The 27,692-nt window shown below is 35.2% G+C and overlaps 6 protein-coding genes across 16 annotated transcripts; 3 read left to right on the top strand and 3 right to left on the bottom strand.

Moving 5' to 3' along the window:
- Positions 1–42: 42 nt before the first annotated feature.
- Positions 43–752, bottom strand: LOC132697221 (biogenesis of lysosome-related organelles complex 1 subunit 2). Its single transcript, XM_060662545.1, has 3 exons — positions 616–752; positions 319–561; positions 43–263 (listed from the first exon to the last, which is right to left on the bottom strand). The coding sequence occupies exons 1-3, from the start codon at positions 662–664 to the stop codon at positions 127–129; spliced, it is 429 nt and encodes a 142-aa protein (XP_060518528.1). The 5' UTR covers positions 665–752; the 3' UTR covers positions 43–126.
- Positions 753–807: 55 nt separating this feature from the next.
- On the top strand, positions 808–2,058 carry LOC132697219 (ceramide-1-phosphate transfer protein). 2 transcript variants are annotated; one of them, XM_060662542.1, is made up of 3 exons: positions 808–944; positions 1,147–1,286; positions 1,335–2,058. In XM_060662542.1, the coding sequence occupies exons 2-3, from the start codon at positions 1,162–1,164 to the stop codon at positions 1,828–1,830; spliced, it is 621 nt and encodes a 206-aa protein (XP_060518525.1). In that variant the 5' UTR covers positions 808–944; positions 1,147–1,161; the 3' UTR covers positions 1,831–2,058. The 2 variants fall into 2 exon arrangements, with proteins under 2 accessions (XP_060518525.1, XP_060518526.1); XM_060662543.1 differs by lacking the exon at positions 808–944 and having other exon boundaries at positions 954–1,286; positions 1,335–1,843; positions 1,957–2,050.
- An 850-nt stretch (positions 2,059–2,908) lies between these two features.
- LOC132696113 (solute carrier family 12 member 9) lies at positions 2,909–10,219 on the bottom strand. The gene is given in 14 exon segments (XM_060660739.1): positions 2,909–3,296; positions 3,871–4,188; positions 4,294–4,464; positions 5,639–5,693; positions 5,696–5,860; positions 6,992–7,157; positions 7,450–7,679; positions 7,737–7,913; positions 8,033–8,302; positions 8,546–8,756; positions 8,807–9,003; positions 9,060–9,194; positions 9,502–9,636; positions 9,688–10,219. Coding segments are annotated over 14 exon segments (2,664 nt in total). The 5' UTR covers positions 9,938–10,219; the 3' UTR covers positions 2,909–3,112.
- Positions 10,220–10,335: 116 nt separating this feature from the next.
- LOC132696114 (large ribosomal subunit protein eL13) lies at positions 10,336–11,135 on the top strand. The gene has a single exon (XM_060660740.1). The coding sequence runs from the start codon at positions 10,415–10,417 to the stop codon at positions 11,078–11,080; it is 666 nt and encodes a 221-aa protein (XP_060516723.1). The 5' UTR covers positions 10,336–10,414; the 3' UTR covers positions 11,081–11,135.
- Positions 11,136–11,281: 146 nt separating this feature from the next.
- Positions 11,282–17,084, bottom strand: LOC132696112 (DNA repair endonuclease XPF). 5 transcript variants are annotated; one of them, XM_060660735.1, is made up of 16 exons: positions 16,896–17,084; positions 16,676–16,843; positions 16,440–16,620; positions 16,239–16,391; positions 15,922–16,184; positions 15,062–15,213; positions 14,561–14,709; positions 14,299–14,503; positions 13,935–14,074; positions 13,710–13,883; positions 12,993–13,133; positions 12,689–12,901; positions 12,462–12,635; positions 11,992–12,132; positions 11,716–11,910; positions 11,282–11,659 (listed from the first exon to the last, which is right to left on the bottom strand). In XM_060660735.1, the coding sequence occupies exons 1-16, from the start codon at positions 17,021–17,023 to the stop codon at positions 11,513–11,515; spliced, it is 2,724 nt and encodes a 907-aa protein (XP_060516718.1). In that variant the 5' UTR covers positions 17,024–17,084; the 3' UTR covers positions 11,282–11,512. The 5 variants fall into 5 exon arrangements, 4 of the variants coding, with proteins under 4 accessions (XP_060516718.1, XP_060516719.1, XP_060516721.1 ...); XM_060660736.1 differs by having other exon boundaries at positions 11,992–12,129; XR_009617995.1 differs by lacking the exon at positions 11,282–11,659 and having other exon boundaries at positions 11,900–11,910; positions 12,466–12,635.
- Positions 17,085–17,412: 328 nt separating this feature from the next.
- LOC132696841 (tectonin beta-propeller repeat-containing protein) lies at positions 17,413–27,655 on the top strand. Of its 6 annotated transcripts, none has more exons than XM_060661905.1 (14): positions 17,413–17,793; positions 18,808–19,143; positions 19,970–20,062; positions 20,197–20,489; positions 21,686–21,902; positions 22,112–22,399; positions 23,598–23,912; positions 23,965–24,151; positions 25,034–25,855; positions 25,907–26,129; positions 26,311–26,491; positions 26,549–26,864; positions 26,936–27,081; positions 27,141–27,655. In XM_060661905.1, the coding sequence occupies exons 1-14, from the start codon at positions 17,569–17,571 to the stop codon at positions 27,177–27,179; spliced, it is 3,681 nt and encodes a 1,226-aa protein (XP_060517888.1). In that variant the 5' UTR covers positions 17,413–17,568; the 3' UTR covers positions 27,180–27,655. The 6 variants fall into 6 exon arrangements, with proteins under 6 accessions (XP_060517888.1, XP_060517887.1, XP_060517885.1 ...); XM_060661904.1 differs by having other exon boundaries at positions 21,686–21,971; positions 26,936–27,078; XM_060661902.1 differs by having other exon boundaries at positions 21,686–21,971.
- The last annotated feature ends 37 nt before the right edge of the window (positions 27,656–27,692 follow it).

Raw genomic sequence — 27,692 nt, 5'->3', positions numbered from 1 at the left:
GCTTTAAAAAACAGCACAAAATTTTAGTAACAAAAACATAAATATCCATATATGTATATTAAACAATTTACAGCATATAACAGTACCCACCTACATTGTAAAAATTTACAACAAATTGAAATAAACCTATCTTCTCTCCAGATTTTTAAATTTTGCTTCCAATCTTTTTGAATAAGCATCCAATTTATAAGCCGCCTGTTCCAATTTGATAACGCTATCTTCAATCTGATCTATTTGCTGAAGAAGAGGCTCAAGAGATTCATCTGAAAGAAAAAATGTCAACAGCATTATTAAACAAATTAAATTTACATGGCTTACATTTCTCGTTCAGTTCTGCAATGCTCTTTGTTACATTTGCCGCTATTTGCGTCATGTCGCGATACTTTGTTTTTGTTACTCGATTCATATTTTCAAGCAACCTATAGTCATCCAATGTAGATGTCAGTTCCCCATATAAATAGTCCGAGGTTTTGCTAAAAAGAGCATTAGCTAATCTGCTCAAGTTTGGATCATGTGGGTCCAAAGCTTCAAAGCTAGATGTAGAGGTGGATAGTGTAGGACCTAAAATAGAACATGGCATTATATTAATATTGCCAATAAGCATTCATATGTAACCTTTCTTTGGAGAATCTGTGAGTCCGTCAGAATCAATTTCATCGGTCATTTTAATAGTTCTCTAATTTAACTTTCCTTTTATTTACGAAAACAGTTCCATAACCTCCACAACTTGCATTTGTCAAAATCAGCTGATCACGATCTAAAGAAGAGTCCAAAACTCTTTAGTTATTAGATCTATTCTTGGAACAAATTACATTTTACTGAACATTCATTTTTCGTTAGTGTAAATAAACAAGAAATAAGAGGTAGTGGACTAAAAACGCGTTCGTTTATTTCACCTCAGTGTGCTAAACTTCCGCTTTCTTAACTGTGCTTCCCGTTAATAGGTAATTTTTTTATCATTGTTTAATAATCACAATCAATTGCACACTGTAAATATTATCCTATAATTGCATGTTATTTATCACCAGAATTATCAGTATATCCAGTCAAGCCTATCAAATCTTATTGGGAAAAATATTATAAATTTGATATAGGTGGAAAATATTGAAATTTTTATTTATTTCTTTGCTTCTATACATTTGTAAGTACATATCTTGCACAATGGAAAACGGCGATATCACTAAGTTCGACTTGAAACTGGTACACGATAAATTCTCCGCTGCCTTGATTGAAGATGATGACATAGATATAGAACTTTATTTGGAAAGCTTTCAAGAACTGGACAAGTATGTTTAAAAATTAATATAACAAGAATTAAGGTAATTGGGTTTTAGATTCTTCAATTTGGTTGGAAGCATGTTTAGATTTGTAAGCAATGACCTCAAAGAAAAGAGCAATCATCTAAAGGAATTAAAATACAAAACTGTGAAAATGATGATCCAGCACGAAAAAGAAAACAATTTGTTAAACAAGAAGGGATATGTGTCTGGAAGTAGAACACTCTTGAGGATACACAGGGGCTTAGATTTTATCCGATTGTTTCTAAAGAAACTAAGTGAATTGGAAGATCAGGAAACCACATCGAAGGCTTGCAAAGAGGCTTATGATCTCACTTTAACCCATCATCATTCTTTTTTGGTTCGAACAAGTGCTCATCTTGCAATGTACACTTTGCCGACTAGAGGAGAGCTACTGCAGAGAGTATGTGGAAAAGAAGAAGATGTTAAACAAACTTTGGAGATATTGCCCAACACTTTGATAGCTACTAGCGTTGTTTATACTCGGATTGATACTCTGTACAGCCTCCATGATTTGCACAATTTGCCGTGAAAGGTTGAGCTTGGTAAAATATAATATTTGAGTATTAGTTAGTTTCCTGTCTTTACATAGTTATTACATAAATTACAAAAAGGAACTAACCAAAATACCAAAAAATAGTCAAAGTTATTATTTTAGTATACATTTATTGGAGGTAGGACATTCCTCTATTGTCCATTCCACTGTGTCATCCATGACAGTCAGTCATCCCAAGCCCAAGCCATCAGACGTTGTGGAAAAAAGTTTAGGCAAACAATATTACACACAGAAATGTTGGCATTTTTTATTTAATAAATATTTTATAAAATATTTCATGTTTTATTTAAATTGATTTTCAAGTTATTTCAACAGGATGTTGTTAGTCCTAGCTGGACATTGATTATTTTTCTTTAATATTTTAAGTCAAAGTCGATTCACAACCATTTATGGTTTTGATTTCCCAATAAGTTTAAGACCCATCTGTTGTAAAGCGGGAGGGACCATTTTTTTCAGCACGTGTACCACGGGCCAGGGCCGTATTTAAGATGTTAACTGACAAGAACTGTGCCACACGGATTGTTATATTTTAAGAGTAGGATTTAAAAGTAAGAATGGATTTTTCACTGCATGGACTAATAATAATCGAGGAATCTCACCAATGAAACTACACAAATCCGCCAGCCGTCAGCGAGATGGGCGAACGTTTAGACCGTCATAAAAATTTACCAATTGTCCAATTACCATTTACCGGATTGTCGTAAAAACGGTATATGGTCGGGCGAACTATAACTAAATGCTTTCTGTGCCATGTTTTCTGACTCATGCGCCCGCGCGCTACTGCAGTTGGTTGGTTTTTGTAGCTAAATTTGCTTGAAAAATATGGGTTAAGTATTAGATCTTCTAATATTTGTGGAGGAAGAATGTGGACCTTTTCTAACCCTATGAATAGAATGGACAATTTTTTAAATTTATTGATCTTCCTATGATTTTACAATTATTTAGTCTTAACTTCGGCATGATTACCCAAGTTCACTTACCAGAACTGAAAAGTGTCAAGGTTGTTAAAGAAAAATAAATCGACACCAAAATTATGTAAAATTTTTATTTCAAAAAAGTATTAGTATAAATCACAGATTATTGATAAGGCTTGTTCTAAATGTAATAAACTTACTCTCTGGTTTTCAAATTTTCGTAATAGAGTTCAAGTTGTAAAAAATATATGTTTATTCTTTCCCTCTACTATTCTCTTTGACACTCTGCAAACTCTATTCTAACTTATGAGTACTAGATATTTGCAGAAAGTGTTTTAAATCGCCTATAGCGTTGTTGATGTGACCATTTTCACCCCGTGCACATAAATGGTTGGAGGAAGATCTCGTGAGATTAACTCCAGTTTGTTATAATATGGGACCAAATCCATGTCATTATCAGGTGGGGCTGGCAAATAAATAAAAGTAACTGCAGTCTCCGCTACTTGCTTAAGAATCATGGCATTAAATCTGAAACAATTTTTTTATTTTATTTTTTGAAGACACTATTTTTTTTGAGCTCTTATGTAATGTTAATGATTTGGCTTCTATTTAATTTGTAGCGATCCATTGTAATTTTATGTTCTAAATTTAAATTCATTAGGGAAGCTAGAGAATTAAAAAAAATTTTTGTTTATTTGGTCTTAGTCTTTCAAGTTTGTTAATGTGTTCAATATTTTTTTTTCTTGACCATAGGCCAGGCAATGCTTATCTGAAAATCTGCTATAACAAAAAATATTGTACTAACACTAAATTTTAACATTACTCATTATAACAATATTTATTTATTATTATATTATACACTATTTAACTCAGTAATAAATATTTTTTATGTTACTATTAGTATATCAACGACAATTGCCCAAAGTTAAAAAAAAAATAAAACCCATGAAAAGCACAAAAATATCCAAAACCAATTACAAATACAATGCGCCTGAAAATACACAATGCAAAATTAAAAATGACAATTTTGGTTAGTTCACCAATGGCAATGGCAAATAAAAAAAAAAAACATAAAACAAACAAAAGCTACCTTTGTACATACATTTCCACGTTGGCACTGTGCGATTCAATTACTCCAGTCCAATCCGGCACAAGGTAAATCTCGGCTGATATCCTGAGCTGCTTGAGCATGTTTCGCAACTTTTCCAATTGATTCTGACCGGAAGAATTTAGAGTAAACGAACCGCTCGTAGTTTCGTCACCCACACACAATCTCAGTTTTAACTTGCTCCACAAGGGGACCATATTAACAATACATGCAAGCTGCATCATGAACAGGGAGGTTATATCGAACGCGTCCTGCTCACCAGGGTTCAGAAAATTTACAGGCCACACATCGATGTACGATTTGTTTCCTACACTAAAACAATGCATACATGACCTTCACAAAAGTATTTCTTTCTATAGTGCAAAAGAAAACGAAAATCAGACAGGGCTGACAAATGATAAATATTAACGTTCTTACATTTTTGGATCTTTCTTCAATTTCCAAAAATTACGGCACAGGCAGAGGTTTTTGTTCAACCTCAACACGTCTCTCATCATTTGTACATATTCGACCAGCCCGAGATCGCCGGAATGAGTGAGTGGAAAGACGTCGTTATCGAATTCTTGGCTTATATATGCCGAATCGTCACTAGAAAGAACCAGAAGAACCAAATTCTTCCTTTTAGAAAAGTACACTACTTTCAGACTGTCTAAGTGAAGTCCATCCCGACTTACAACGCATGGAAGGACTTATCAGTTGAACTTCAACGCTATATCGTCGCGTCAAACCAGATTGCGCGATGAGAAAACAATTTTTATACAGGGTGTTCAATTACAATTACTGTGAATTTGCAAGTAGTTCATTTTACTGTTAATAGTAATAATACTACCCTTAATTCACGAGCAGTGTATTCGGATGATGACATTAGATTTTGAAAGGAATTATCCTAGTCAATTGACCAACTGGGTTTAATAATTCAAAAATTTCAAGATCACAAAACTAGAATTTCAGTTTAATTCTTAGCTAAAAAATACCTAAAAAATTGTTAAGTCAATCTTAGAAATATGTGTTAGTGCTATGATAAGTCTAGAATTTAAAAATAATAACTACCATATAATGAGATTTTGACATGATAGATAGATAGTGAATTTGTTAATTCGTTAAAAATTATGACAAAAAAAAACATAGTCTAAAGTAGTCTAAAAGAATAATAAGTCTTAAAAAAAGAAGTCGAGAAAAAAGAAAATATACATCTGCATTTTAAATTTGATTTACCATTATCGCTGAAAAATACATACAATGAATAAAACGCCTTTTTCAAAACATAGTTTTGAACTTTGCATTGCACTTTTTTCTCAGGAATGTTCCGAATAATTTCCGGAAGTTATAGATTGTATTTATAGAATATTTCAAAATTTTTCTCAGGATAGGTGGAGTTACATCACTCAGGTAAAAGGAGTGATTTATACCTAGTTGCATAATCATGTTTATGTAATGAGTCAACAAACAAATCTGCTTTAAACACAAGCATAAAAGAATCCAGTGCTAGAATACACTTTTACACACTTTTTTGTAGAAGCAAAATCCCGCGAAAATCGGAAGCCATTAGGGCAGCAATGCTGCATAGCGGTATTTACCTAAGCTTGTCCTTCGCCCTTAGATTCATTCCTTAAATTATATGGTGCAAAGTTAATAACACTGCACAAAGATTAAAAATATTATTTCAAGTATGTAAATGTTCTGTCTTTAATTTTATATTTAGGAAAAACATAACTTCCTACATAAAAAACAAAGTTCTAGGTGGATAGTTGAACTTACTCACCTCTGTAAAAAATCTATGGGCTCTTGGTGGTCGAAGAATCCAATGACGACTGTGTGGGCTTCATAGCACCCATGCCGCTGAGGCGTACTAAATGCTGCACTCCTTCGCGCACCGTCTGAGCCACCGTCAGTTCGACAAAGGCTTTCACCTTCAAATGGTCTATCAAATTTAACCAGTGTAATGTCATATCCAAAGTAGAGTCGGGACCATCGCTGAAGTTCCCTAAAACCGTAGTAAATTGAAGAGACACTACAAGAAAATCTCGGCAGCTTTGAATCTATTATCAAATCTAATAATGGTAACAACAGATAATCTTTAGTAGAAATTTACCCAAAAAGATCTTTCAACGCAAATTATGCATAAGACAAAAAACATTTTTAACAAAATTTATCAAAATAACATATTCCATAACAAAATTAATCAGAAAATTTTAAGCAGAATGCCACTCTGTCGCTCACCAAGTTGCTTTTTTTTACATTCTGTGCCAAAATTTTGTGGTGTTCCTTAGAACTACCGCATTAAAATTTTGTTTCACAGGTAGTGTTAATAAGTATTCTCACAGATAATTGATGGTTTTATTAATTTTGGAGTTATATCCAAAAAAATGTTCTTTTGCAAAGCTTTCCTCTTTCAACTGGAGGTATTAAAATTACTTCAACAAAATAGTACAGTTGTAGCAAATGGGTATGTTAAAAAGTATTATTTCACAATCCTATTTATGTCAACGGTTACGCTGTTTATTAGCTTACAAATAAAATGATGAATATATGAATTTATTCATAATATGAACTGTGTGAATGTAAATATTTTAATAAAGAATTTTTAAAACCTATGATTGTAAAGTTAATTTGCCAACATAGCTTTAGTTCGAGTACGATCTTTGTCTTGGCGTAGAAATTAGTGGCTACCCAAAATATGAGCGGTACATTTTTAGCAGTTAACACAGCAGCGGTCTGGGTTTTTTTAGTCTATGGTTTATCTTATTTTATATAATTTTAAGAAATTGTTAATAAAAAATTACATTTTTCGAAAACGAGCGGTTGCCCAAGAGTAACGATCTGATCCGAGTCCACAGGAAAAAAAAACATATTAAAACGTGGTTTTCGCTGGATAGCTTAGCATTTACTTTCTTTTAAGGTGACTGTAAAAAAGTGAAATATTTACAGAAAGCGTCCTATACACACTATAATGAAAACTAGTAAGTATCATTTTTGTAACAAATGTAAAATTCTCTGATAAAGGGGTTTTAGAAGATACCCAAAAAAATTCTTGGAAGACAATATATAGGGTCTTCGTTTCGTTCACTGACCGCTTGGCTAATAAAGACTGCGCCATATTGCCGTAGCTACGAACCATTTATAACGTGGCCCAAAACATACAGACCACCTTTTTTAAGGTCATTTATGAAATCAATTAGCGGACATGCTGATCTGGGACTGTTTACCAGCAAAAGGATTTGTGGTCTCCAGAATTTTACGTGATCTTTCCTTGAATCCAACAGCAACAGATATTTCCTAACCTAAAAGAAGAATACACTAATTATTGACCATATATATTTGTTAAATTTTTACAGTACTTTATGGCCTGTTTTGACCCCCGCTATATTTTAATTCAGCCCAGAAAACAGCAGATGAAAAACGTTATTTGTAGACTTAGATCTAAAGGTTGGTTCTTTTGTTGCAACTTGAGACATTTTCAATTTTGAAATAGTACTTTTGACAGTTTCAAAAATTTCCTGAACTCAGTATGAAAAATCAAATTTCATTATTTGATTTTTCATACTTTGTTAGTGTTGGTTAATTACTCCTCACCTGATGAAAAATAAGTGCTTGAGAAATGCTACCCCATTCAGCGCCTTTGGCCGGTGAAAACAAATGCAAAAACATCACCAACAACAGACATAACAACAAACTGCACATGGCGTAGATTGGAGATATAACAAACATCATTGTAAAGGTGCCAAGAAGACCAATGAAGGCCGTATGCCACGTGAAATAGGCGTATGACGGACGGAAATTTGGAGCACCCGCAAGTTCAAGACCTAAAGTTGTATGGTTTTTACAAATCAGTCTCAAATTTTTCTCAATTTCATCCTAACCCAAACAGGCCATATTTGTCGCCAAATAACTGAGCAGGAATAGTACAGAATTCAATTGCGCGATTAAATTAAGAGACCCAATTAGTAAAACCAGTTGAACCAGGCATGCAGATGCTAAAACCGCGGCTACAGGGTTGCCGTTCCATGTACCCCTCGGGATGAAGTTCAATAATGAACCTAAAATTTGTAAATCACCCTGTATGCAATGTTATATAAGGAACAAACAGGTATGCTGCAGTTAAACCACAGACCAATATCGGAGTCAAATAAATAAAAACACATCGGTGTAATCTTACCAAATACTTTATCCTTGGCTAAGGCCTCCAGCACTCTGGAACCTCCAATTATATTACTAAGGGCCGCAGACCATGTAGCGGTGAGTAACCCTACGGCTACACTTGGTGGAAAAACACTGACACCCGCCATGTACAGATAGTTGTTTTGCATTAGTTCGGTCGAGGTGGTCAGGGCAGTTAACAAAGATAAAATAAGATAAATAATTAATGTGAAGGTGACCGCAGATAAGGTACCTTTGGGTATTGATTTAGAGGGATTTTTTAATTCTCCTAAAAAAAAATTCATCTACAAACATGGTAAGAAAAACTGATTCAGACAGAAAAATGAATAAAACAATGTAAAAGAAGCAAAGACTCAGTTTCAACTGAAAAATGCAAATCTTAACACAAAAAAAGATTAAATAATATTTCTTCATTATTTTTCAAAAACTAGACTATATTAAGATTTGCATATGATGAACATGCAACTTTACCTAAATTTGGACAAATAACAACTTACACAATCAAACTTACCACTCATGTTTGCACCAGCCATAATTCCAGTCACCCCAGAAAATAACACCCCAAACACTGTAGCAAATGTAACCTGCCCTTTGACAATATAGTCTTTCCCATAGTGGGTATACAAATTATCCTGCAATGTCTGTAAACTTAAGCCTGTATAAGTCATATTAACATGGTAAGTGGCATTTTGCACTAAGGTATTAGAGTCGGGTATTGGTACCTATAAACCACAATCTGTATAATTTAGTCTGAAAATATTATTGTTTCTACCTCAATATGTCCTTGATACAAAAAACTAAAAATTGTGATACCCAAGCAAGTACAAACAATAGCCAACACAAATACGGAAGTTTTTGCAAACATAGATGCCCCAATGAGACATATTATGAGATTGACAACATTTAATATAGAACAGAATAAAAATTCCCACCATGAACCATCAGGTATTATCCCTTTTATAAAGTAACCTGCAAACAGATATATTTAATTAACAATTCTATAACGGCTCATATTTCAGTTTCACCTGAAGGTCCAAAATTTTCAACAAGCCCTTCCACACAGCCAGTTATACACAGAGCACTGCTCACAACGTTGGCCAGGAAAAACAAAGTACCTATGGAGCCACCCAATTCAGGTCCTAGAGTCCTACTTATCATAACTTTATTGGAGTTAAGAAAAAACATTTATAAATAATTCTCACAACACTATAAGCTGCATATTATTATTACTTAATTTTGGTATCAACCTATCTGGGTAAATGTAAAAATGCATTCACTACATCAAAATACATAACTACTCTGACAGTTCAAACATTTCAAGTAATTAAAATTAAAATAATCGTTGGCAGTCAAACATTTGCAGTCAGAAGACTTACTTGTAACTGAGAATTAATAGTGTTTAGTATAAGAATAAATTGCAGTGCAACATTAAAATATGATAATTGATAGACCAGACTTAAAAGATACAATATGCTCCACCCCCTTCAACAGCACCGTTGGTTGATATGGCACACACAGAGCTAACAGTAAATACCAGAATAGCATATGCTATAGCAAACTGGATCAGGGTTATCAACAATCCATCATTGCCAACAATATATCCTAGAACAAAGTCGTTAGTGAAATTACCTCCAAATATCACTGTTCAAATACCCATTCGAAGAAAAATTAAAGCTGAAAACATTGATAAAGTAACTGGGGCAAAAACTCCAGCAAAGGTTCCCAAAGTTCTCAAATTAGATTCTTCACTAAATAAACCAAACTCGACATAACCAGGCCCTCCGTCGCTAGAAGAAGCTTGATGCGAATTCTTGCCAAACATTCCTGTTAATCTCCTTATCATGGAATTAGAAACAAGAGGCCTATCTTCTGTATTATTAGTGGAACTTTCAGGTGCCAACATGGCCCCGCCCTAAACAGCGTATTTTCAATGAAAAACTAAATGATCTGAATCATTTTATCCTTTTGTATCATTTCATTACGTTGCTACCTAAAAAATATCTTAAAACTTTTGTTAGTTTTAATTCAAATAAAAGGCTGTCAATCATAGATGCAAAAATTGTTGTTTTCCTTTCTTCTAACCTTAATGGTATAAATTAAAATCAGTATTGCAATAGATTCCATCATAGACATTAATTTAGCGCAAATGCAGAGTAAAACTTTCATAAAACAATTATATAAATTCCATGCAGCTGATTTATGGTCTTTATTTTTTATTTGCTGGTTCTTCAAACCAAGAGCAGAGGCAACCATGACAAGAACTTAAGTAGGAAGGAAGAAGAATTTCTTGAAAAATTTTTATTCAGTGACATTTTCCTTTTCGTCGTCCATTTTACGTGTGCACGTGTTTTGAGTGCCAGTGAGCGCAAATTTATACGCCATGGCGCCAAAAGGTAACAATATGATTCCGAATGGCCATTTCCACAAGGATTGGCAGCGATTCGTCAAGACGTGGTTCAATCAACCGGCCCGGAAATTTCGCAGGCGACAGAACCGGATTAAAAAAGCAAAAGCTATAGCACCCAGGCCAGCTGCCGGCCCTTTAAGGCCCGTTGTGAGGTGTCCCACTGTTAGGTATCACACCAAAGTACGCGCAGGTCGTGGTTTCACTCTTCAAGAATTGAAAGCTGCAGACTTAAACCCCAGATTCGCTCGTACTATTGGTATTGCTGTAGACCCAAGGAGGCGTAACAAATCTGTTGAATCAATCCAAATAAATGCCCAACGTCTTAAGGAATATAAGGGTAGATTGATTCTATTCCCCATTCATGGTAAGAAGAAGCTCCGCAAGGGAGAAGCTTCTGAAGAGGAAAGGAAAGTCGCAACCCAATTGACTGGAGAGGTTTTGCCCATTAAGCAGTCCACACTGAAGATGAAAGCCAGAGTGCCGACAGAGCAGGAGAAAAAATTCAAGGCCTATGTGACCTTAAGAAAAGCACGTGCTGATGCTAGACTGGTTGGTATTCGTGCTAAGCGGGCAAAAGATGCTGCTGAAAATCCCGATGATATATCCAAAGCTGGTAAAGAGAAGAAGGCCAAGAAGTAGACCATTCTTGTTTAATTTTGTAAGAGGTTTAAAATAAAGTTTCTTAAGTGATGAATTGCGCTAATCCTTTTACCAAAATGATATTTAAATTTACTTATGAAGTAATTTTTAAATTCATTTAATGTAATAGATATTGAAAATCATCCATTAACTGCTTTTATTTTAGAGGGCACTGACCATTGACTAATGGAAAAATGGTGGTGAAATTTTGATTAAAAATTGTGCTTAAATAGAGGAAAGTGGATGAAAACATAAATTTTAATGATAAGTTCTGGTTAATTAAATATAATGACCTGGGGCCAGAATAAAAAAAAACAAATGACCAACCTAATCTTTAACAGATATAATAAATCTGCCAACAAATTAAAAAAAAATTAATAAATTAATTTTATTTGCTATGAACAATAAAAATACATGACTATCGAAACATATTTAACATTTATTTCTTCGGAATGACTTAAATTTACCGCCCTTTTTGAACTTAGGCTCTGGTTCCTGCTTTTCGATGTGCTCTTCATGCAAAATTGAAAAAAAGGCTTTGGCATCTGCTGTATTGCCCAGCAGCTCTTTCAGTTCTTCCTAAAAGCAAAACAACAGACTTAACACAACAAATTAAAAAAAACCTTACTAGTTACCTCAGATTTGCTAAGAACTTCGCGAAGCGAATGTCCTTTTCTTAGGAATTCATGAATATTCTTCATATTAAGTCCCGGTAGCTTCTCCAAAAAATCATATAGGTTTGTGTTGTATTTGCTCTCAATCAAGTCCAAGTCTGCTTCGCCGCCGCCCAAAGCCTTCGCTTCCACAACTTTGGGTTCACTTTTACCATGCTGTGGCAAAAAAAATTTTAGAATATGAAATTCTGCAATTTTGTGAAACAAGGGTGAATAAATTTGTAATAAGTAGCTTACTTTGAGTTCATCGAACAATTGAGCTGTGGCATAGGGTCCGTGTGACCAAATAATCTTCAGTTTTGGAAAATGAATAGTCAAAAGGAGAAGTTTCTGCTGAATTCCAAAGTTTTCTATGTCGTCGCCCATTATGAATTTCTGCTGCAAATATTTTCAATTAAACAATCTGTGTGTATTGAATATTTTTTGTTCAACTCAAGCATAACATGATCATTACAGATTTACCTATGGATTAATAACATTAGAAAATGATCAGTGTGACTTCCATATCCTAATTGTATAATTCAAGCAACAGGTATAATTTTGGAGATTGTGGGCTCTTAATTTAGAGGCTAAATGGTTTACTTGACTACTTGGAACTAGATAATTCATTAAAACTACAATACAAAAATTGCATGCAGTACAAATAGTTTTTCGCCCTGCACATCAAAAAATGGTCGACCCTGCTCTAAAACAACTGAAAATCTTACTTGCCAGCCAAAGGATTTGTGAACGTCAAACTCAATTAACAGCATAGGCTTAGTGTAATAGCGCATCATTTGAATGCATTGTTGATACAGTCTTCCCGAATCCAGTGATCCAATGAGATCTGACAAACTTTTTCTTTCCACACAAATTTCTGGTGTCAGAATATAATCACCTATCTAACACACAGTTTTAACACATGACCATTTCGCTGTTCAAATTCTTAACTTACAGCGAGGGTGACTGGTTCAATGTCGATACCTCGCTTGTAGATCAGATGCGGCAAGTCACTGCGAAACTCTCTCATATCGACGATGACGAGCCGTCTATGGGGTCCGTCTTCTTGACCTCCTTTACGTGTGTCTTTGCTGGGTTGAGTGATACCTCTTTGAAGCCCAGCACAGTGGTCTGATTTTCCGTCTTGATCTTCAGGAATAACCATAGTCTGGAACAAAAAGATCATTTAAAATAACAGATCCCCATATTGGGAACAACACACCACACTATATAAAACGAATCAAAATTTATTTACATACCCGTTTGGTTTCAATCAAAGTCTCGAAGGCCTCCTTTTCTCTACGCAAAGCCGTTAGGTAGGCTTGTTCTTCGACGGTGTCAGTGTGCATTAAAAAATAAATTTTACACGGTGTCTCGTTTCTTCGATGCGCCTCGTACATCTAAAAATATTTTTTTAAATATTTTAACAAATTTTCGAACAGGATCACTGACAATTTTTCGTGGACTCAAAATTGGATATTGATAAGAAATATAAAGAAACAGTTTTTCTGGATGCTTCTACGTAAGGGGAGTCGCGTTTAATGTGGTGTCATAAAAGGTGATATATTTTAGAAAGAGTCTCGGAAATGCTTCCTAATTCAGATCTAGCCAAACCATTCTAGTTTTAAAGAACACCACATTATTTTCTTATATAATAGGGGGACCGGAAAGTAATGTCGTTTTTCATAATGGAAGTCGTCAGACAATTGAAGAGCTCTCACACCAACCTTGGTGGGCCATTCAAGAGCATTTGGCACAGAGAGGTAAGTGAAGGTAAACAAGGTAAACAATGCTAATCGGATTACCACGCGCAATTTATTGCTAGAAAGTCACAAAAAGGAAGGATTTTTGGATCGCTTCATTACAGGGGTTGAGAAATGGGTCGTATATTCTAAATTTTATATGGCTCTTTTAAAAAAATTTCTATTTGACTCCACAAAAAAATTGACCAGCTCAGGATTAAGGTGGCTCCAAACCTCAATCTCCCTAACAGCTGTTACATTGCTATGGTATAAAACAATGTACTGCGGCTTGAGTATTTCCAGGGTATTCTGTAGGCTGACATAATTGTTATTAGCCTTGAACGTTTGAATGAGAATTTTTGGCCTAGTCAAGGACTCACACATCTGCGACAGATCCATATTTTCCAACTAAAAACCGCATTTTAAACTATTTTCACTTGACTCAATAATTGGTTCTACTTGAGAAACAGGTTCAAAAGTTGTGTCATTTGCACCGAAATCGTCGGAGGATTTTTCCAAAATATTCTGGCTCATCGTTAGGATATAGGTGCTTTGATATTCTTCTGTATCTTCACTTTCCTCAGTTTGATCTTCACTGCCTATATTAGTTTACTTGTTATAACTGTTTTTCAGATTTTTCACACTCATTATTATTTAGCATTTGAAACTTTAAATATAATGTTGGGCGATAGTCAAACAGAATGCTGTCTTGTATTGAAATGAAAATTTAAAGGCTAAATATTTAATAATATTTACATCTTTTTACAACTCTTATGTTCTCCCTCCCAGCAAAAGTACATTCTCAAAGAAACTGTTGTGTTACCTATTTTTTTACTGCTACCTCCCTCACTCTGTTCCTTTTTGGTTCTTTTGGTTTCTTTGGGACCAATATCGGATATTTCATCTTCTGCAAAGATATGTTGTACGTCTCCGCAACTGTCTTTAAACTGTTTACTTAAGGCTGAAAATTTAATTTTTTTTTTGAGAGCCATTGTTAAGAGATAAAGATGCGGTCCGTCAGTGAGCAACTACAATTTAACGTCGAATTAATAGTGAGTATTGGTGTAACATTAAATAAAACATACCCTACTAAGTTGGTGACACGTCTTCTGATCTGAACACAAGATCAGCACAGTGCTGTCTTTATAATTAGAGGATTTTATTTCATTGGGTATCTCTACTTTCAGAAGTTCCAGCAACACTTTCCATTTTCCACAAAATTCGGGGTTAAACTCTACAATTCATACCTATTCTCAGTTATTTATTTAAATAAACCCTTTAATATAATTTTATTACTGAAATATCTCAAGATGTTTCAAATCTACTTTCCCGTTCAGCCCATATATGTATTTTCATTATAAACATAATAAAGCAAAATATCATTAGCCGTTATCATTGTTAAGGGACATATAATAAAATACTTTAGTGAGGTATATTAAATCAAGTCTATGCCAATGGAGAATAAAACTTTTGACTCACTATTTCAATTAGTAATGGGGTTATACAGATATCTCACTAAAATCATAAATTTTTAAAATTGCATATTAGAGAAATATTGTTGAATAATAGGATTGATCTTTGCTTACCTCTGTTTCCAGAAAAAACCAGAGCTTTAGCCAAGCTAAAAAACATGTCTGCAGGTTTAAAATACACCCAGTGAGCAACACTGGTATAATCTCTAGTTTGATACTGCATCACATAGTTATAAAAGGTCACAGTATCTGAGCAAAACAGTGTCCTAAAAAGATACTATTTCTAGTGCTACTTGTACAGGGTGAATCAACAGTCACGAACCAAATAAAACAAGTGAAGGCAGAGGTCATCCTAATAAAATAAAAAAAGTATCAGCCAAAAATCCCAAAAATAAGGGACCACCATTCAAGTAGTACCTGCTTTCCTTCATATTTGTTTTATTTGTTTACATTCGCAGTCAAAATGACCAATCCCATTTTAATTTGTTTAATGACTTTTGTAACATGTATATATCTATAGCCTATTTCAGAGTTGAATCTACAAATGGTTTATTTCCTAGATATTGTGCTTTCTAGCTGATGACTAGAAAGTAGAATGATATATGGAAATATCATATTGTAAATCCACTACAATAAGCAATGGCAGAAATTGTCACAATCTTAAATTTGATAAGTGAGTATATAAATCTATTTGATTCAGTAAAGTGGAGTCAGAGTAATTGTCCAGTTACGTCATAGCATGACATCTTTATGTAGTTCATTACCGGATGTCTTAAATTTACCCAACAAACTCTTTAAATACACATTTTCTATTTCACCATAAACTTATCACTTCAACTCCGAAACACCCTGTATGATCTACTCATATCGAAGGCATGGCAAATGAACAATTAAATAAATTAGTATTCTGTGAACTAAATTTTGCTTAAACTAAGAGAGGGTAAACATCATTAAAAAGTTTGTATGACACCTACATCAACAACTGTCGCAGAGTTCTTAAGTCTGAGACCAGCTGTTTACTTTTCCCACCTAGTTGATTCCAGATTAAATCCAGTTGAGCTTGTAGAATTTTATGGAATTTTTTTATTAAGCAATTTTCAACTGTGATTTCTGGAATGTCCAGTGCATTAGTAATTTTCTTTAACTCATTTACTGTAATATTCATTAATTCCAATAATACACTTTGCAACTTTTTCATGGAATCTGATATTGGAACATGCAGTTCGATTACCTGGGGCTACAACAAATAAAATACTTCACATATGAACTTATTTTTGGGTTTCAAACTAACTTCGTATTCTTTTAAACTTTGTCTGACCAAACCATGGAACCTGGGCCATATAAAAAGCCCCTTAACAAACAGAGCTCTCATCACTTTCTCCACATGGCAATACCCCATTGTAAAGCTCTCCGGACTGTTGGTAAAAGCTTTAACAAATCCAGTCTAAAATTAATTTATGAATAGGCAAATACTGACACTTTTTCAACATACTTTGTTTCCCTGTCGAAATAACCTCAGGGCAAAAGCTTCCTGACAACTTTCAAAAATTTTATGAGCTCTTAATACAATCAGGCCAGTTATTTTATCTATGCAGATCCGATTTTTTAACAGATCAACTACCAAAATTCGAGTTGTTATGAAATGTATACCCCCAGAAAGGTATTTTTCCTCTCTATAATTCAGAACAATTACCAATTAACAACTTTCATTTTTCTAGTAATTGCTACCTATCAGCTGCATTTACACCACTATTAATGTTGTGGACATTCTCATTCTTCAATTTATCGCGAAAATATTTCTCTTCACCATCTGAAGCATTTAACACCAAAATTAAATTACCAGGATCGCAGTAAACCTTAAGAATGTTGAATATAACCAAGTCTAAATTCAATCCCCTTAAATTAGAAGAAATTACACACAGAACCGTCCAAATACATGGTCCTTTACTTGGCTACAATGGCCAAAGCGCATTGTGATCTCGGAATCATGTTTAAAAATATATCCGTTTCGAATTCAAGCATATATTCTAAATTAACGTTTTCCATTAAATTTTCTATCTCGGTATCTTCGTCCATTGTAGTATTTAGAAAACAAACTCTTTCCTGGTAATTAACAAATGCGGTTATGTTTGTCAATTCGTTGACGTTTTTAAAAGGACTCAGGCAAGATTGCTAAGATCAATTATGAAGTAACTGCCATAAATTTTTAAATCGTTTCTTCTTCTATCACATAAAGTAGGATCTATTGACTAGACCTCTAGGTGAACAAATTTGTACCCGTAAATCAATAAATAAAATAAAATTGAGAAAACGAAAGGGCCGCAAAAGATTTATGCAAAACAAATTTTTGTACAACTAACGCCGTTTTTTGAAAAGTAATGGGCGAGTCTGTTTAGTAATATTAATATTAGTGGTGTTAGAAGAACAAGAATTTATTCTATACATATTTGCACTTGACAGTGACATTGACAGTGACAGTTGTTTTTTCTCCGTTAAAAATAAGGAAAATTTGAAATTATTTCATGCCTAAAAATGAAGTAATTGCTGAGTAAAACAACAGACCATATTCCTAAAAGCAACGTTTCGCCTTTAAAATTCAAGTTTGACAGATCATATTAAAAATGCCAACGTCTCTGCTTTTTGCCATCAGTAATGAAGGCAGAGTGCATACTTTATCAACTACCGGTTCTATGTGGAGAGAATTACCTTACAATGGACAAGAATTCAAAAAATTGTGTAGCGTACCTCATTTTTTGTGGGGGTTGGGCGGTGATCATCAGATTTACGTTTATGTTCATGGACTGGATATTCCAATAAGGATTCGGGAAGAGTCCTACGAAAACGAGGTAAATTTTGAATAGGTACTGCTATTTTTTATTTTTTAGTAAATATGCTATTTTTATTAATTGATGTTGGTTTATTTATGTTGTGCTCTAAGGCTTTGTTACCGAAGGAAATCTTGCGCCTTTCTTAACTTCACTCTTGCATGAAATTTAGAATTGTATTTGGCCACGTTACGTCTGGTTAACAAAAGATATATGTTTGCAAAATGTAATATAAAATAATTAAGTTGAACCTTAAACTGCCACATTAAAATTCTTATAGGATCTTATAGAATACTTATAGCATACGTGCGATCTGATAGGAAGAAATGTTCTTTCCTATTTGGCAAAGTTTTTTCCCTGTTTCTTAGGTCAAAATTGGAATTTTATAAGGAGATAATAGAAAAAAACCTGTTACCAGCCTCTTTCAACAAAAACTGGACTGAAACATTTTACTTGTGGTGTTCTCAATTAAAGAATCTTTTTATTATTTGCGTTTTATTTGGTCGTGCCTTTCTGAAAGTTTCCAAGATCATTTGAGTAAAAAATCCATTCATAAAAATGCAAAAAAATTGATTATTTTGTGTTAGGTAAACAAATCGCAAAAATATAATAATGGTTACCCTTGATCAACATTGATCAACGATCCAAGTGTCTTCTAATGAAAGTCTTGTAGTTTCTAACAAATTTCATAACCTTGAAGTAGTAGATAGTTTCAAGTTTCGATAAGGTAAAATGAAACTTTTTATATAGATGCTAATTTTTTGTTTTTTGAATTTAACAATTCTACAAATAAATTGTATAAAAATAAGTCATCGCTCTTCTTGAGAAAAGAAAGGACAAATTTTGCTATGTATCACTTTCTCTGTCACGCTAACAACAAATATATTTGTGCACAAAAATGTTTGGGGATGCTTGTTCGTATGGCAAAAACAGACTTCATTATTACATAAAAAATTCCACACCCCTTGAAAAATAATTTTTTTCACAAATAAATCCAAACTTTAGAACAAAAAAAATTAATTATTAAGTGTTTAGCGATGGTTTCCGACAGTAGGCTTCACTTCGAAGCTGTTGCCCACCGACCGTTATCATTTTTCCGACGCGGAAGGTCTGACAGACAGATCAATAGATAAAATCCGCTTGCCATCAATGGCATGGCAATGGGAAGGAGATTGGCAGCTGGAACTCACCTTAGATGGTCAACCTTTAGACCATAATGGCTGGGCATACGCTGTGGATTTCCCTAGCACATACTTTCCCAAAAAGCAATGGACTAGTTGCGTTAGACGAAGGATCTGGGTCCGAACAGCAAAGTACTGTGCAATGAATTCGTGGTGTGCTATAGCTCCTCTGCACAAAGATGCTACTTCAGTATGTATTTTAATGTGTATATGATTTTTTTGCTGAGTCATAATATCCGTCTAAGGTATATTTATATGGTTTTCTTATGAGTAAATCACATGAGGCTCGATATTCTAAGCGCCAAAAAAGAAAGAAGCAAGGTCACCCAAAATTAGTTTCCTCCTAAACAAATGCTGAATTACCTCATTGTGAGAAACTGCTTCTACAATAAAGTTCCATTTCCATGAAGATGTTTCTGTGAAGTACGTTCCTTTTATTATCATCTTCCAAGCACACCTGTGTAGTAAATGTTGGCGATGATTTTTTGTCCATATACACATAGAGTTTGTGATTTCAGTGTAAAGTATAAACAACTCTCAAACTTTCCAGATTTGCGCTGTTTATCTATCCCTTTTAGGATGTCGATCATACTTAATGGGATTGTGGACCCATTCCCAACATCTCTCCTCCCTTATTATTAGAATGTTGGCAGTTTCTTTCTGCACCACTCCACTCTGTTGTGCGCTTTATTTATTAAGGTCCCTCCACATGTATTGTGCCTTTTGGCAACTTCTTATACTCTTATTAGAGGAGCACTCAAGTAATTTAGGTTCTTTCAGTCCTGGTGATCCAAGTGAGTACTATCCCCCTCGTCTTGTCAGTGTTTATCTTTAACAGGTTCTTCATAGCACATTTTGTATTTTCAAATAAGCCAATTGAAACTAGTATGAACAAGTTTCCTCTGCTATTCTTTTATTCCTTGCCGATTCACAGCGTAAATGCTGCAGGAGAAGCAGGGTTATGCAACACTGTTCAACTAATGTTTGTTCATAATTATTCTGAACAATTGTTATAGGAACCTTTCATAGACGTCTCTATTGGAGGACAACATGTGCCTGGAGCCGAGCCGGGAATTATGCTAGTGTGGGCTGTAACAGCCCACAACAGGGTAAGCATTAACTCTGGAATTTGGTGGATAAATGTAATTAAATTAATGAAAAAGCCTTATCTGCATGGTATGAAAATTAACATGTCGTGTCTTGAAATATGTTGTATACTTTTCTAACCATTTTACTTGTTTAGGTAATGTTTAGACAAGGTGTGAGTACCAAATCCCCTGAAGGATGCCGTTGGAACCATATCCAGGTACCGCCTGGTTGCGAAGTCAATCAGATCAGCGTAGGCCCTGCTGGGTTAGTGTGGGCGGCTCTGTTGGATGGTAGAGCGATTGTCAGAATGGGAGTCACTAGAGATAATCTGCAGGGTGAATTGTGGGTGGAAGTCCGGTGCCCAGGCGAAAACTTAAAAATTAACCAGCTTAGTGTGGGTAATTGTTCTGTATGGGCGGTGACACACGACAGACAAGTATGGTTTCGGTGAGTTATTCATTTCTTGTATTTTTTTATATTTGATATCTCGAATGGTTCAAAAAGTGAAATCAGCGGACTCTAGTGTATCTTATCTGTTGTGCATCTTTTGTGGTATAAGAGCCACTTAATAAGAAGCCATATTTTAAATTTTCTTTTTAAATTTTTGTGACAACCCGGATCAATAGTTAATAAGTACTAAAATACAAATTTAGTTTTTATTTCTATATAATCCACACATATATATTATTGTGTCATACACTTTATTATATATATCAACAATTTTCGTTATTATTTATTTATAAACCCAAAGACTAACCAACAGGCACATGGATTATACATGGTCGGGAATATAAAAGAAACTTATAATATTTCGTAAGCTAATAGACAGCAATTAAAATAATGTTGGTATATAAGTTTGGTATAGGTTTTATTTAAATAAATAGTTAGATCTAATTCTTTCTATAGAAAAAATTGCCTAGTGCGCACTCGATAAGAACTAGCATTAAAAAGACTTGTACAAGAAGGTGACAATTTTATAAAGACAAATTACATCTGGCCAATTTCTACGTGTTTCAAGCGAGGTCAATTTATAAAACTGTAGGTTATTTTCATACGTAGTGGCTGTCTCTATTACATCTAAAATTAAGGTTTCTAAGAAGCTTTTTTTGGACACTTTCTATCCGATCGACATACTTGCGATAGATCGGATTCCATACAGTGTATTCCAAGATGGATTTGATGACTTTATTATAAATTAGAATAACTGATTTGTGGTTGCTAATTATATTATTTGTATTATGTTTATATATTTTGTTCATGTAGTATATGCAATATGCAATTTGTGTCAGTACTTAACTTTTCCAAAAAACAAGAATTTACACCAGAGTGAAATTATTAGTAGGTATTTTACATATTCAACAACTCAGTTTGAAGAAGGGCAAACAATTTAAATGATTTTACAATAAAGTATGACACGCAATTTAGCCTCAAAAATCCCGAAACGGTAGAAACCTGGAAATATGATATAAAAGAATCTTCGCCATTATACGACAAAAAAAACAATCCCCTAACTACTGCATTGTCAGTTTTGATCATTAATCCGACCTTTCTAGGTTCATTCTGTATGTAAGGTGTGTCCTCGATAAGAGTTTCTCAATTTGAGGATCAACCATATTATGTCGAAATTATTTCTGTGTGTTTAGAAAGGGTATAAAGGGCGAAGGGGCGGGAATGAGCGAGGAACTAGCCGCGGGCTGCGGTTGGGTCGAGATGGTTGGTCGTATGTGTCAAATTTCTGTCACGTCCAACGACCAGGTGTTTGCGGTTGGCGCGGACGACCGCGTCATCTACTATCGAACCGGCATTTACGCCCAAGATCCGACTGGGAAACGGTGGAAGGCGTTGGCGGCTCCCTTACAAGTCAGTAGAGCTAGTAGCAACGCCAGTCTCGGTAGAGATAAATTCCATCGTAGCTTGAATCACTTGGGGGTAACTAACTGACTAATTAATTAGCGACGATTTCAGTTTTTGCTTGACGCTCGTTTGTGTGCTTATCGCTTGATCGCCGCGTAATGTTTTAACCTTTTTTAGACTGAACGTGCAAAATGATTTTAATCTAAAATTTACAGAGTCGCCCGTGTAGCATGATAGAGCAGTCCCACCTGCCGGACTTGGAGGAGCAATCACATTCCGCACCTTTGGTACCGACTTCTTTGCCGATTGGCGATTGTAAATTTGAGATTCAACCGAAGAATCCCAAAGCTTGGAGTCCAGTACACTCAGTCGGATCGATAGTTGGGACTGAAGTGCACCCAGAAACAGATGAGAGTGTATGGAGCGAATCTAGTCGGGATTCCTGTATTTTCGCGGAAGACGAGGAGATGGGCTGGGCGGAGTACGATACCCCATGGAGCTGGGTATGCGAACATCACTATTATTTAATGTTACCTTTAAAATATTCAAAAAATATATAAAACAACGCTATATTCACGAAGTTCATTTATGACATTAGTCTGAAAGTGTTTTCAAAATCCGTACCACCTATTTATAAAGATAATTTGCAACGTTGAGTCCACAGCTGAAGCTAACAAATATCCCCTCGTCCTTTAGTTTCTTACCACTGGCTGTTTCCTTCCCACGGTGGTAAGAAATCAGGGACGGAATTAACATTTCAGTTGATTTTAATTTTAGGAGGCATGGTGCCCCATTCGGTAGTGTTGTTAATTACTCCATAATTTCATTTTGTTTATGAAACTCTAACAATTTAAGTTTATTTATAAAAATGCTTATATTAAGAAATACGAAATATTTATTTTTTAGTTTTTACCTTACTCCAAAAGTTGATATTAAGCAAGATACAGGGTGTCAAAATTGAAATTTGGTTTTTTCAAATCCTGAAATAATCGAGTTTTTTGCAGAAAATAGAAAATCGGGATTTTCTGAAAAGAGAAATTAATTTTCGCTACGTAGGGTGCTACGTATGGTACTTTTCGTGCATTTGATACTTCCTAACTTTTTGTGCCTTAGTGTATGCAGATTTTTAATAAAGATATCACTTCTTACACCTTTTTTACACATTGAAAGATAGACCTTTTAAATTTCGAGCCGAGTCAATTTTAAAATAAACTACATAATGCATATAATTTGGCTAATATGGTAGTACTGATCTTAACAGCGTTTTTAATATTATTTATTTTGAGATTTTTACAACAAGAAACTGAAAAAAACTTGAAATACAAATTTAATTTTAAACTAAAGTAAAATTGAAAAACTTTTCATAAAAAAAATATTTTTCTCGGCTCTAAATATTAAAAATGATTTCCATTCACTGTGATACATTTAGGCAGATGTTTATTGAAATACTACTAACTAAACTAAACTAACCAAAACTTTTTAAAAATACCCAAGATACTGACAAACAGCAAAGAAATTCACCAAAACCTAAGTGCCTTTATCCCATTTATTTTAGTCAAAGCATACTTTGAAAAATTTTATGGGTATTTTATCGTGTCTGTTTTCCTCAGAGCCTACTCGCACTATTTTACTGTCTTTTATTGTGATTTTGTTAGTCAAAGCCTACTTTCTACATACATACACTTTTACCTTGAATTAAAGGTAGATGCTGGCGCTTGTCTAATAGAACCGAACCAACCACCCAATTGGTTCTCCGAGGCAGGTTTTGGGTCGATGCCAGAAGAATTCGAACAGCCCTGGCGTAAAAAAATCCTAGACGACTTAAAATCGCGATTACCCAACCAAGACAAGTACGGGTTATACGAAAGAGCGGTCGATACGACGTCCTGGATTCAACGGGTCGAGGCCAAAGTTAATTTGGGAAATTCCTTGTACACGGACTGCGTTCTGCAGCTTGAATGGATACAGACTGCCGGAACATTGACGATATTGAATCCCGACGGTGCCACGGCTATGGTATAAGTTGCCTTAGGCCGAACAAGAGCCCGAAACGATTGCTAGATTTTAGTATTCGTTTACCTTGGCCGACGTGACTTGCGTGCAGTTGAGTAGCGAACCTGGAAGTCCCAGGCTGTCGGTTCACACGCCCCGAAACTATCCGGCAATTGTAGTTTTGCAGTTTACCAGCGACGCTGTTTTGGAAGAGTGGCAAACTCATTTCGCTACAACCTGCGGGAAACTGCGTGATGCTTTGGGTGTGTATATTTTTCAACGATATCGATATTTATTTACTTGTTGTAAACAAATCGTCCTTAATTTGATCATTTAATTCATGTTCTTTTTTATATTTAATCCATTGTAACCATTATGCAACTCGTGGTTTTTCCAACTTAAATTTTAAATCATTTCAAGGTCAAGTTTTAAAGTCTTTTGCCAAACTAATGACTGACAATAAATAGTGATTGGGTAGACTGAGATTGACCAGTCCAATTCGCGTGATTTCAGATTTAAGTTTTAGTAGAAGTAGGTAATTTTATATTATTAAAACACGTCAGTTTAAAGATTTTCTTTTGGCAAATTATTAACCAATAACTTTTGAAGTAGCTGCAAGTTTTTAATGTGTAACTCTCAGATATGCTGACAGGCAGACGACTACTAGTCTAATATTTGATTTGCTTCCAGAGTATTTCTAGCTTTTAATTAAAATAAACTTAATACTTCTTACAAAACTTCTGTATTCCTCCTGCGTCGGTTTTTGCTGAGTCGAACTTGCGAAACGTCTCAGCAAAAACCGACGCAGTAGGAATCCAGAAGTTTTGTAAAAAGTAATAAGTTTATTTTATTTAAAAGCTATAAATACTCTTGATGCAACTCAAATATTAGAGTAGTAGTCGTCTGCCTGTCAGAGTATTACAGTAGCCTGTGGAATTTTTTTGAAAAAAAAAAACAAATTGTAAAATTATTTATTTTAATTTTGCTCAAATACTGTACTACCGATTACCGCACACGGTGCCTGTCTTTTTTTTTATTGCATAACGCAGCTCCTATTTTTTACAGTGGCGATATAGAAGTTTGATTTACTTTGCTTCTTTTTTTTTTCACCTGGATATCGTTCACTTGCTGCTTCTATATCTAAGGCAAACCCAGCGAGGAATCAGTCTGGGCTGTAACCAACCTGGGAGATGTGTTCTTGTGGGATCCCAGTCACCTCGAGGGCAACCAGCTGCGCGAGGACGACTGTTATGTGCAAAAGTACAATCTTAGCGGCAAAGAATGTCCAGTTAAGGTGGCGTTACACGTGGGCTGCATGCCCGGAACCATAATCACCCTAACCGGATGCGTGAGTGATGAAGCCGAACGTCTGGGTATCAATCTTGAAGCCCACACAACTTACAAGCCCAAACACAAAGCTTTCGCGGAATGGCAGAATGTCTGCCTTCACTTTAACCCCAGATTTGGGGAAGAATGCGTAGTTAGGAATTCAATGATAGAGGGCAAATGGGGCACCGAGGAGAAACACGGCCCAATGCCTTTCTCGAGGGGACAAGAGTTCAAGGTGCAAATAGAGAGCACTGAAGATGCCTTTATAATTTTTATAGACGACGAAAAGTTCACTAGTTATAGGCACCGATTGCCTCCGCAGTGCGCTTGTATTTTGCATTTGTGGGGTAAAATGCAACCCTTCAGGCTAGTTATCAAAAGTCCCGTGATCGCGGTAGATCCTTTAGAATTATATTGGAGACAACTAGGAGGACATTTGAGACGGGTTGAGAGTTGTAACGCAGGAGTCACTTGGGGTATCGGTTATGATCACACTGCTTGGGTATACAACGGGGGCTTCGGTGGTGGCTTTCTGGGCACTTTGGATAGTCAGACAGTACATCCAATGGCGGATTCACAAGATTACAGAGTGTACGAAAATCAAAGATGGAATCCGGTGGCGGGATACAGCGCTTCAGGTAGTTACACGCTCTAGGTTCATGAACCTTGTTATGGCATTTGTTTATTAGGTTTGCCAACCGATAGACACATGTGGAGCGACGCTAGCGGTAAGCATAAGAGGCCCAAGGACCAAGTCAAACTACTCTCAAACCATTGGCAGTGGATTTCCGACTGGATGGTCGATTTTCACGTCCCTGGTGGTGTCGATAAAGACGGATGGCAGTATGCCGTAGATTTTCCCGCTACTTATCATTCATACAAATCTTATCTGGATTTGGTTAGAAGAAGAAGGTAGATACGTATTAAATATTATTATTTTGCTTCTTAATATTCCAACCCAGCTTAACAACTGATCTTCTGGCAGCACTGGTTCACATATTAATTGGTTGTTCACGCCTTATTTTTTTCATATTTTAATTATTTGAATGTCCTAATAGCACAGGCAATTTAAGGAGGGGGAAATTTTTCATAGATGGTATAGAAGGTGCGCCATAGCCACAACTGGGCCCTGGCAAGAGTTAGGTCACACGAAACTGTTAGATGTTTCTCTTGAGCCCGTTAGCGACGAACCCGATGCGAAAATATCTGTCTGGGCTTTGGCGTCAGGTGGCCAGGCGATGGTTCGAGTAGGCGTTTCGAGAGCTAATCCATTAGTGAGTTGCTAAACCATTTGAAATTGATTTATTTTTACAACACGCTTTGTTTGGCAGGGTCACGTTTGGGAACATGTCAAAACTGACCAACCGCTCAGCAGTGTCAGCTGCGGACCATATAATCAAGTATGGGCCACAGGTAAAAAAGGCTGCGCATATGTAAGAAGATACATCACAAGAGAGTTGCTGGAAGGAGAGCGTTGGACATGTGTGGAACCTCCACCAGGGGCGCAGCTTAAGCAGATCTCGGTCAACTCGGCAGGAATATGGGCAGTGGACACGCTGGCCAGGTTAAATGTAAGGAAGGAGGTCACCGACGTTTTCCCCGAAGGTACACATTGGCAGACCATTGTGCCTGATCCGCCTATATTAAGTGAGTTAAAGTTACACTTGCGCTTGTTCACGTACAGATTGTACCAGTTACCTATTGCAATGATGTTACAGGTTCTGCACCAAACACCAAGGGTTTTAAACACGTTAGCGTAGGCAAGTCAGAGGTATGGGCGGTGACGGATGGTGGAGTTGTCGTGAGAAGATTGGGTCTTTCTCCAACCAATATTGCTGGGTCTGGCTGGGATATTGGTATCGCAGTGAGTTTGTTAACTTGGATTGATGGGTGACGATAATTAACTTGATTAATAAATTTTAGGGTAACTGGCAGCAGATTAGCATTAGAGCTTTCAGGTGAGAAAAGATATTTTTTAAGCTAAATTTTTTGGTTTGACAGCAAGCAATTGTGATCTTTGTGTTAAAAGGCCATTATTTTAATTGATATTGTATATCAGTGTCCTTCATTACATTCCAAATTAATTTAATAGTTTAAATTCACAGTTTATATAATATCTACTTAATATATTGTATATGTGAAATATTTCTGGATGCTTCCAAGAAACATGGCAGATTTTTTTGTCATTCAGTATTATCTTCGGCTGAAAATATCACCATTTATTTGAAATTTACAACGCTGTGCATTTAAATTTTAGCTTATCTTGTTATGGACAAATATACTTTATATATATTTAAAACAAAATAATGTAACAATGTTTTACTAGCTGAATATTTTATTTTATTTTTCATTGATATCTTTTGAAGTGATTTTTTTTATTATTTAAAGTGTTCATCAAATTGATTGATTGTGATATTTTATTTGTTTTAGTTAAATAAGCGCAATTATGTATTAAGTAAAATATATATTATTTTA

Source organism: Cylas formicarius, unplaced genomic scaffold, assembly GCF_029955315.1.
Source record: "Cylas formicarius isolate icCylForm1 unplaced genomic scaffold, icCylForm1.1 PGA_scaffold_1__22_contigs__length_36826433, whole genome shotgun sequence".
In the NCBI taxonomy this organism is placed as follows: Eukaryota; Metazoa; Arthropoda; class Insecta; order Coleoptera; family Brentidae; genus Cylas; species Cylas formicarius.
Note: the sequence above shows the minus strand (reverse complement) of the source record. Positions and strands in the feature narration are given on the sequence as shown.